Below are 11,219 nucleotides of genomic sequence, written 5' to 3'. Positions count from 1 at the left end.
CCTGGAACTGTCGGTCCTGTTGTTTTCTCCTCCAGATTGTTCATGCAGCCTATCTTATTTAGACAGACCTGCAGAGATAATAACTTGCACAAAAACAAGACAGAGCAAAACCAAACAACAAAACAACAACAAAAAGTCAATGACAAAACACCCCCCCAAACACAACAACAACAACAACAAAGAACAGCTTGTAGTTAGTTCAAGGACTGTTTGTTGGCTTTTAGGAGTGTTTTCCCATAGAGTGATGGGGTTCCAAGCTCTGACCCCAGTGTCAATTTTTTGTATTCCCTGGGGGCTTTGTTGCTCTGTTCCCCTTGCTGTTCTGTTGCACGCCCTTAGTGTTTTGCCTCGGTTTGGTAGGATCAGATTGGGCGCAATTCCCACACTTACCTGAGCGTAAGCTACTAATTGGATGCTTTAACATCTGATATGTGAGCTTACATTTCTTTTGAAGAAAGATGTTCTCCTATAGAACCACAGTACAGTCACCCACATCAGGAAAGTAACATGTACTACTTCTGTCTGGTCCTCAGACCCCATTTGTGCTCTAATGCCGTCTTTAAAGCAAAAAGGATACAGTTTAGCATCACCTTTTGGATTTAGCTGTCATGTCCCTTCTAGGCTCTGCCCTTCAGTTTGGAAGAGTTCCATAGTTTTCCCTTGATTTTCATGTGTGGTAATTTTGAAGATTACCATCCAGCCATTTTGCAGTGTGGCCCAATAGGGGCTTGTCTGAAGTTTCCTCATGGTTTGATTCAGCTCGGAGATCTTTGTCAGAATGCTGCAGAAGGAATGCCCTGTTTGAGGCTGAGAACATGTGTTCTTCATATCGTTACTTCCTATGTGTTGACTCGAGTTTATACAGTTTCTGCCTCTCTGTTTATTTGTTGTTTTTACTTTTATTAGCTTTTTTAAAACTTAATTTGTTCCATACGCAAAAGCCTAGGCAAAAGCCATATGGTTTTGCATCTGCAGTTTCTTCTGGGATATCTTCTCCTGTGCAGCTTCCTCCTCTGGTTCGGGAACAGTTTGTTCCTTGTCATTGTGGCAGGGGAGCTCCTGCGTGTAAGTCAGCGGTGCATCTTGGGGGCTTTGTTCACCTGGATGAGCTCAATGATGAGAGAACCCGTAAGTTCAGCATCACTGTCTATGTTTTTAAACATGTGCAGCAAGAAGTCAGAGTGTCCAGCCCCACTGTTTGGCCTGGGCACACCTACCTACTTCACTACCATAACGTCAGAGCAGCACGCACTGCTTCTGCCGAGGGGCACCTTTCAGATACTCGGTGGCCTGGGCAGTGTCAAAGTGCCCCTGAAGACTTGAATCCCTTGATGTGCATGATTTGGGGGGGTTTCTGGGTCCAGTGAGCAGGGAACATTTTGGCAGATCACCTCAGGCTGCTACAGGAAGAACTATTGTTTCGTTATTTTGATGTCCAAATGCCCATAACCTGGGCTTTCCTACGGAAAGGCCATATGTGGTTCCAAAGGGAAATGCCTTGTTGCTGCCTTATGGAGTGGGTCCCCACTTTCTCTGCTGCATTTTTCCGAGGGTAGACCAGCTGTTAGAAGAAAGGCCCACTCACAGCTGTTGAAATACTAAGGAGCCCAGTTCTGCTGGGAACCACACCGGGCGACCCTGGGTCAGAACTGACTGGTCGGCAGTTGGGTGTGTTGCGGTTGCTGGGACGGGCACCATCACTTTCACCTGAGTTCTCCAAAGGCTTGGAGATAGCTTGTAATGCTGGCAGTGGGCACACAGGCAATGTATGTTTTTGAGAGCCTTAGTCACTCCTGAATAGAGGGCCAACGCACTGTGCTCATCCCAACTCCCTTTTCTCTAGGGTGGCCTTGTGCACATCGTTACTCTGTGTTCCAGCTGTGTCTGCTGACTGGTACATTTCCTAGTTGTTGACTCAGACACACCACCCAAATATGCTGGGTTTACAGGACCGTTGGAGGCTTGCTTAGTCAGGCAGGTATGGGTCTGAATGCCCTTCACCTGAGCTGAAACATAAGTCGTATATGTGCGCACATATGTGAGCTCCTTTCACTCCTGCTGCTGCTTGCTGACTTCTCTTTCACGGTTGGTTACCACAGATGGTAAACAAAGGTGCTGACTTGCAGACCGAGGGAGAAGCCAGCCGCCCATCCATGGACTTATTCAAGGCCATCTTTGCCAGCTCCTCAGATGAGAACTCCTCGTCGTCGGAAGATGAGCAGGGTGACAGTGAGGATGAGCAGCCAGGCGCCGGGGAGGCCGACCTCACGCATTCCTCAGAGACGGATTTGGCGACAACATCCTCAATGACACTTGGTATGGTGGGGTTTCCGACTTGGGGATCCGAAGACAAAAGGATGATGTCTTTAGAAAAGCTGCCTCTTTGTTTTAGCCTGTAATCTTTATATATATATATATATAATATATAAAATATTTATATATATTAATATTTTATACATTTTTATATATAATATTTATATATATTAATATTTTAAACGTAAAATTGGATCTATTATTTGCTTAATTTTAAAAAATCAGTTTATTAGGGGCTCACACAACTCTTATCACAATCCATACATACATCAGTTGTGTAAAGCACATTGTACATTCATTGCCCTCATCATTCTCAAAACATTTGCTCTCCATTTAAGCCCCAGGCATCAGCTCCTTATTTTTTCCTCTCTCTCCCTGCTCCCCCCTCCCTCATAAACCCTAGGTAATTTATAAATTAGTATTTTGTTAAATCTTGTACTGTCAGATGTACCCCATCACCCACTTTTCTGTTGTACGTCACCCAGGGAGGAGGTTTTATGTAGATCCTTGTAATCAGTACCCCCTTTCCACCCTCCCTCCACTCTCCCGGTATCGCCACTCTCACCACTGGTCCTGAAAGGATCATCCACCCTGGACTCCCTGTGTTTCCAGTTCTCATCTGTACCAGTGTACATCCTCCAATCAGCCTGATTTGTAAGGCAGAACTGGAATCATGATAGTTGGGGGGCAGGAAGCATCCAGGAACCAGAGGAAAGCTGTATGCTTTATCATTGCTACACTGCACCCTGACTGGCTCATCTCTTCCCTGCAACCCTTCCATAAGGGGATGTCCAACTGCCAACAGATGGGCTTTGGGTCTCCACTCCGCACTCCCCCTCATTCACAGTGATATGATTTTTTGTTTTGATGATGCCTGATACCTGATCCTTTCAGCACCTCATGATCGCGCAGGCTGGTGTGCCTCTTCCATGTGGGCTTTGTTGCTTCTGAGCTAGATGGCCACTTGTTTACCTTCAAGCTTTTAAGACCTCAGACGCTGTATCTTTTGATAGCCGGGCACCATCAGCTTTCTTCACCACATTTGTTTATGCACTCGCTTTGTCTTCAGCGATTGTGTTGGGAAAATGAGCATCATGGAACGCCAGTTTAATAGAACAAAGTATTCTTGCATTGAGGGAGTACTTGAGTGGAGGCCCAATGTCCATCTGCTACCTTAATACTAAATCTATACATATATGCACATAGATCTATTTCCACATCCGCATATGTAAATATGTTTACATATGTCCATGCCTTTATTTAGACCTCTATAAATGCCCTTTGCCTCCTAGCTCTTTCCTCTATTTCCTTTGACTTTCCTCTTGTCCCACTATCATGCTCAGTCTTCATTTGGGTTTCAGTAATTCCTCTCAGTTACATTACCCTTGATCACACCCTACCAGGCCTCCTACACCCTCCTGGATTACTTGTTGTTCCCTTGTCCCTGGGTTTGTTAACACCACTACCTTTTCCCCCACCTCCCCCTCTCCCATGTCCCCCCGGAACTGTCGGTCCCGTTGTTTTCTCCTCCGGATTGTTCATCCAGCCTATCTTATTTAGGCAGACCTGCAGAGATAATGACATGCACAAAACAAGACAGAGCAAAACCAAGCAACAAAACAACAACAACAACAAGCCAATGACAAAAACAAAACAAAACACAACAACAAGAAAGAAAAGCTTGTAGTTAGCTCAAGGACTGTTTGTTGGCAACTTTCCATTTTTATATCTTTTCTATACTGTTGCAAAACAGTAACATGAGAAATTTTGAATGCAAACATTGCTTTTGGGTGAATTATTTTCCTCGGTTTTCTGAGATGGAACGTAGTCTTACCTGGCTCTTTATTGGCTTAGTAGTTTTTTTATTTCTTTTCCTCCCACATGGAGGGCATGTTTCAGTCCTTTGGGTTTCAAGTGATCTGGTGGGGCGGGGAGGGGTGTCCTCTTTGCATCACTCACTGCCATCCAGTTGGATCCAACTCACAGCGACCCTATATAGGGTCATCTGAGGGACTGGTGGGTTTGAACTGCTGCCTTGGCTGTTTGCAGCCCATTGGATCACCCCACCAGGAGTACTGGCGAGCTCTTTGGCCCCTTCTGAATTCTATCCCTGGATGTGCTTAGTTGTGTGTGTCTGTGTGCTCGACTTGGTCTAAGCATCTGGCACAAGTTAGTTAAGTTTTGGTGATCAAAAGCACATGCTATCTGATAGCGGTTATGCTAATTAAAAACTGGAGCACAGGGTATGAGGCTAACAGATGACATGGATTCCTGCTGTTTTGCAGCCAGTGAGCCAGCGCCTCGGGCACCTGCCCCTTCCTTCCCGATTCAGAAGATGCACTTCGATGAAAGAGAAGAGTTTGGCCCCCGGCTGCCTCCCGTCTTTTGTCCTAGTGAGTCCGGAGCTTCTGGGTTCTTCTCTGTGCCTGTTATGAAACCCACCCCCACATCCTACAGGAGCCCCCAGAAAATACACACCTCTGCTTCTGCTTTCTCTATTTTCAGCCAGATTTGGAAATGGGTTGCCTCCACCTAGCACCTAAGTGAAAGTTGTTGCCTTAAATACCCCAGAGCTCTTTACACTCTTTTTCTTTCTTTTGCTTTCAGATGTTCAGCATAACATCCTAAAGTATCAGACTTTTTCAGTTATAGAAAGTAAAAATCTAGAAGAGAATGATGTGAGGATGAGGTGGTAGAATGAAGAATATTCCGAGATTCTTTGGCTAACGTAGCAAATAAACCATAACTGCAGATCTTTCAGAAGTAAATGTAGCTCACCCACCCCCAGTGCCTGTTGGCCACTTCCATCTCGGGCCATGTGAAATGGTGACCTCATTTTAAGATGGCTGACTGGCTACGCTCTCTCAGATGCCCAGATGAGCAAATATCCGGCGGCGGGGTCCAGATGTAAGAGTGGTATATGATTCGCTCACCCATTTTGTGGTTTCCTGTAGCCTACGTATACATATTGGTTTGGCCAAATTAAAATGATAAACTTTCAGACATTTGTAGTTTTAATTGACTTATACATTAAAGCAGATAAATAGAGGAGTAAGAAGTGTGATGTTCTGAAAATGTAGTCAGTGTATTTCTCATTTGCTTCAGCTGTTCAGATCTCTAGTTTAAAGGAGGGTAGCAGCACTTGAAAACAAAGTGTCCCTTCTACAGTTAATAATTTAATTTGGTCTATGAGTGGTTGAGAGCAATGGTTTTGCCAAAAATTGGCAGTAAAAAAGGTTAAGGAGAAGTAATAAAGAGCTAATTAAAAACTTGCTCAAAGGGCTCAAGAAGAAAGATAATGTGTGGAAAATGATGATGGCAGCACCTGTACAAGTTTGTGTCACACAATTAATTTATGGATGGTTATAATTTCTGTAAGAGCCCCAATAAAATTTTTTTTAAAGGTTGAGGAGATTGATTTTTGAAAATATGATCAAATATAGGAGTCGGAAATTCCAAGTACCATCGACCTCATTTGGAAAGTACCTCTGTCTCCAAACATCTTTAAACTTGTACTTGGGTTGTAAGGACACTGCTTTGAGCCATGTCCTTTTTTGATGGTTTGGTCACTTGGAAATGAAAACATTTGGGTTTGAATTTGGAAGTGGAGAATTTAAGCACATGCAACTTATTTAGTCATTTTTAAAAACAATTTTATTGACATATTCATATAAAATTCAGGAGTTTCATCATATTAAAAAGAGTTTTACAATCATCAGCACAATCAATTTTAGAACATTTTCTTCTTTCTTACACTCCCCTTTCTTGTAGCCCCCCATTTCCCCCAACCTCTCCTGCCATACCCCTAAGCAACTATTTATTTAGTTACTGTCTATAGATTTATCCGTCCTGGATTTCAGGAGCCATGCTGGTTACATGGTTACGTGCCCAGGAGCATAGTGGTTACGTGTTGGGCGGTTCGAAACCACCAGCCTCTCCCGGTAAGAAAGATGGGGCTGTCTTCTCCTGGACACAGTGACTGTCTCAGAAGCCCACAGGGCAGTTCTACCCTGTCCTATAGGGTTGCTATGAGTCGGCACTGACTAGATGGCAGTGAATGATCTGGATTTCATATACTAAAAACACCACCACCAACCATAAAAACCCACCCCAAACACCAACAACAATAACAAAGAAAGAAAAACCTCAATTAAAAAGAAAGGTTTAAGCCATTTAAAAAAAAATCATTTTATTGGGGGCTCGTACAACTCATCACAATCCATACATACATCCATGGTGTCAAGCACATTTGTATAGTTGTTACCATCATCATTCTCAAAACACTTGCTTTCTACTTGAGCCCTTGATATCAGCTCCTCATTTCCCCTCTTCCTCTCCTCTCCCCGCTCCCTCACAAACCCTTGATAATTTATAAATTATTATTATTTTGTCATGTCTTACACTGTCTGACGTCTCCCTTCACCCACTTTTCTGTTGTCTGTCCCCCAGGAAGGGGGTTATATGTAGATCCTTTTATAGCCATTTTTATTTATTTTATTTTTTGAAGGTTGAGTTTTTAGGAAATATGAGAGGCAAAGATACCCCAGGTGACATGGAAAACAAACTCTGAAAATGTCCCTCCAAGCAAAGTGGGGGCCTGGCCTTGATCTCCCCAAAAGGATGAAAAGCGAGTGGGTTAGCAGCAGCCATCTCTGGCAGCCAGGGCATGAGTGTCTCAGCCAGGACTCATCCCACTCCCTACCTACAAGACAGGCGGTCGGAAGAAACAGTGCAAAGGCATGGAGAGCTGTAAGGAATGGCTGAGAGGGAGAGAGGCGGTGGGGACCTTAAAGAGAGGCCCAGGCTGTTAGCTGTGAGTGCTTCCAGATATTGAAGTGTAGTTCTATAAAAGGTCACTGAAAGGTTAAAGTGTCTAATGTCTCTGAGAGTCCCCCTGGACTTCTCCCCAAATGTCACGTCATACCCCCAGTTGTACATGGCAGAGGCCAAAGGCCACACTTTTGAGAAGAGATGCGAGACTAAGCCCCGCTGTTCTCTAAGCAGAGAAGGAGCTGAAGGCGGCTGGACCTTCCCACGTGGGCCTGGGTCTGCCACGCAACTCCCCATTAGCATCGGGCACAGCTCTAGGCGAGAGGCTCACCTTTTGTCACCCGAGCTTCAATGTACTCCATTCCCGTTCAGGGTTGTCAATTTTTCATGTAGCGTGGCGAGTCTTGAACAACAAGACTGATCGGACGCATTGAGGAAGCCGTGGTTTTCTTGATGTTGCTGGTGAGGACCTTAATGTGCTCACGGTTCACGCCGCCCTGGTGCATATGTCCTGCTGCACCGGGCCCTCTTGTCCTGCATTTGTAATGACTGCTCACATTATGTTTATTTTGGTGAAGTTAGCTTTTAAGTGTTTCTATTTCGAGGGTCACTTTTCATAAAAGGTGCTTTGCAAAGAGGATGATGTAGAAGAAGTGATGTTTATCTATCAGATTTTGGGCTGTGGGTTTTCATAGCTTTGCCTCATATGTGCTCCACTAGATTCATGGACACATTTGCAGCTTATGTAAGTACTTATATACTCCCATCATTACATACAGGTACTTCTATCCCAAATGGTGTAGTCTCGTCCGCGTTCCCACTCCTGTTCAGCTTCTGTGTTATCCACCGGTGCATCATTGTCACAGCTGCTCTTGTAATGTTGAGAGTACGGTAGTGCCTTTCTTTGTTGTCTGTAAGGCCTGTGCTCTTCCCAGTGTCTTCCTTTGGCTTAATCCTTTTGTGCCCAATATATATTGCCTTTCCCTTCACCCAAGTTACTAAGTGTCCCTTCTGTAGTTAGGCATGAGGCTCTGATTACTGCCATTTTACATATAGAGAGATTGAGGCTTGGGGAGGTTGAATCCTGTGCTGTCACAGAGCTGGTAACAGAGTTAGTATTCCGACCTGGTCCATCTCTTAGCTGACCTGAGGTTGTCAAATTACAAAAGGCTTGTCGGATTTCTGGTCTGATTTTATCTTCACCTGACATCATTTGGCATGGAACTGGTTGCTCACATCTGTCCCATGTAGAGGTTTCATGCAGCTTCCTCATTAGAGAGCTGCAACGCCCCCCGTGAGGCTGAAGCACATCGGAGTGGGGTCTTGCCTCAGGGTTTCACCATGCCTTCTAGATCAGACATCTAACTTTTTAATTTTGTCACTTCGTGGTTTTTGTTTTTCAGAATTAGCCTACATTTCCCCTCCTCTCATGTGTTTATTACATTTTTTGCTTCAGATGCTCGGCAGGAACTTGAGGTTCCTCAAAAGGAGAAACCTAAAAAGAACAAAGACAAACACAAGCTTAAGAAAGAACACCGACGGAAGAAAGAGAAGGTGAGTGACTTGTGAGTGTCCTAAGGCTGGTCTGAGAGCCGATGTCCATCCTTTGTCTTCCAGATGAGCCCCCAGGATTGGAAGGGAGGAAGGGAGAAGACCTTGGACCCAGAAGGGTGTGTGCACAGATCTGTCAAGGAAACATTGACAGCTAGTGTAAAACTTGATTTCAGAAATTTCCCATTTGTTTCAGAGTAGAAATTTTAATTTTTCCAATTTTTAATTGTTTTTAAAAGTATTTTCTTGAAAGACCATGTTTCCTGATCTGATAGAGACTGGTAGACTCTCGCAGACTGTGACCCCTTAGGGCCCCCTCAAACCTGGACGTGAATCCCCCTCTGGGCATCACCTTTCAGCCAAACAGACCAAAGCAAGTCAAGTGAGGAATTATTAATGAGAGAACCATTAATAATGAGACCAAAAGAGTAGCATTTTCCCCCAAACAAAGCTCAGAAGTCAGGAATGGATAGGAAATAAGGATATCGATACAGGGAACTCAGAAAGAGAGTGGAAGAATGCTGTTTCACCGAAGGAATTGCAATTGATGTTATAAAAGAAAATGTGGACGAGTGATTGACTGGAAAACTAATTTGCTCTGGAAACTTGTACCCAAACTGCAATAAATTGAAAAAAAAAGTAAACATTAAGAAATTAAAAAGGGGTCTGAGGACATAGTAAAAAAGGACATTTAAGTATCCCAGAGTAATGATTAAGTTTACACATAATTAATACAGCTACTTATTGACCAGTCAAGTACCTGACTTTACCCCTGGAGGGACTCGAGAAAGATGGATCACGTAAACCTGGCTGCAGAATGAAGGCGATAAAGAGTGGAGGTGAGAGAAAGGACATAAAATAGAAAAACAGAATTAATGAAAAGATCAATAAAATGATGAAACCGTTAGCTAGACAGGAGCCTTGGAGGCAGTGTTGCATAAGTCTTGAACTGTTAACTGCAGGGTCGGTGGTTCAAACCTACTAGCTGTTCCATGGGAGAGAGAGGAGGCTCTCTTCTCCCATGAAGCTGTACAGCCTTGGACACTATGTAGGGCCACTATCAGTCAGACTCGACTCATGGAACATTTTTTAGTTTTTTGAAAAAATTTTAACTAGTCTAAGAAAGAGCGAAGGCACACATAGCTAAAATGAGAAATGAAAGTGGATTTGTTAGATCTCTCTGGAGCTCGATTTATACCTCGGTCCTTGGCTCCGCGGAGAAAGAATTCACGCCAAAGCCTGGCTCGTGATCGAAGTGAGTTTTATGAGAATTAGAAGAAGTTTCAGGTTTACACGGCACCCAAGGGGCTCCTCCCGGACATGCGGCCTGGCCGGAAGCAGCTCAGCGTCCTGCAAAGCATCCCAAAGTTCCGCCAAAGCTCTCTGTGCCAAAGTTCTCTCTCCCTCCGCCAAAGTTCCCTCTCTCTAAAGTTCTCTCCCTTTTAAGGATTCCACGGGGAGGCGTGGTGGATGACCCCTGATCGACCCCATTGGCTGAATTGAATTTACCTGGCTAGGTGAGCCAATTCAGGTTCACGCCCACCCCTGCCTACCAGCGGAACTCTGAGCATGTGCAGTGCGTCACTCCTTTGTTTCCCTAGCTTGGCCCTCTGGGCACGTGTTAACGGACATCCCCCAGTCCTATGCTGGCCTACCTAACAGATTGTTTACTACCAACCCTATAAACAGTTTTATACCAGCAAACTGGATAACAACATGAATGGACAGGTTCTTAAAAACATGATTTACCTAAAGTGACCCAAGAAGAAATACAAGGGAACTTCAGCAATTCTGTTGTCTTTTAGTTTTATTTCCCACAATGCTTTTGAGGGCTCTTCATAGAAATCTCAGCAGATTTATAACAAATGAAGAGATTGAGTCAGTAATTTAAAACCTCTGGACAGAGAATTATACAAAACCACATGGCTTTACTGGTGAACTACCAAATCTTTAAAGGAGAATGAACACAATTCCTCTAATATTCTGTGAGGGAAAAAAATGGAAGATAAGGGAACACATCCCAACTCATTCTTTGAAGGTAGCATTACCTTGATACAAAAACACCACAGGAAAAGTACTGACCAATGTCCCTTATTGATATAAATATTATAGCTATAAAAATCTTCAACAAAGCACACTAGCAAGCAGAGTACAGCGGTATAGTAAAAAGATGACACACTATGTTCAAGTGGGATTTATCTCAGGAATGCAAGGGTGAGGAAAATCAATCCTAATATACCACATCAATAGAGCAAAGGGAGAAAAAGCAATGCATAATTGTGGGGGGAGGTCAGATGTATAGGCATCCCCCCACTGAGGGCAATCCTTTGCCAGACTGCACTGGGCCTGCTCCCTGCTGCTGGAGACAAGGGACTACTCTCTGAAGCTTGGGACCATTAGCTTGGTTCCTGTAGGAGGGGTTTGCACCCTACTGATAATGGTTACCCAGAGACCACCCCCTAGACCACCCCCTCATTACTGTGTAACCTATAGTATAACCCCTTCCTGTGATGTATGTCTTTACCTATAATTAGTGGGCTGGCATGCCCCCAAAAGGTATATAGGCGTGGGTCAGCAATAGAGAT

At 44.1% G+C, this 11,219-nt stretch overlaps 1 protein-coding gene across 1 annotated transcript in view; it reads left to right on the top strand.

Annotated features, from left to right (window-relative positions):
* The window catches only part of GPATCH1 (G-patch domain containing 1), a 58,937-nt gene that overhangs the window by 34,002 nt on the left and 13,716 nt on the right, over nt 1-11,219 (top strand). The window contains exons 16-18 of the mRNA XM_004704910.3: nt 2,100-2,316; nt 4,599-4,706; nt 8,540-8,637. Coding sequence (XP_004704967.2) covers nt 2,100-2,316; nt 4,599-4,706; nt 8,540-8,637 — 423 coding nt within the window. The remainder of the gene's footprint in view (nt 1-2,099; nt 2,317-4,598; nt 4,707-8,539; nt 8,638-11,219) is intronic.

This window comes from Echinops telfairi, unplaced genomic scaffold (genome assembly GCF_000313985.2).
Source record: "Echinops telfairi isolate 266 unplaced genomic scaffold, ASM31398v2 ScPeMD7_2291;HRSCAF=2852, whole genome shotgun sequence".
Taxonomy (NCBI): Eukaryota; Metazoa; Chordata; class Mammalia; order Afrosoricida; family Tenrecidae; genus Echinops; species Echinops telfairi.
The sequence above is the reverse complement of the archived record's forward strand: the minus strand, read 5'-3'. Positions and strand labels throughout refer to the sequence as shown.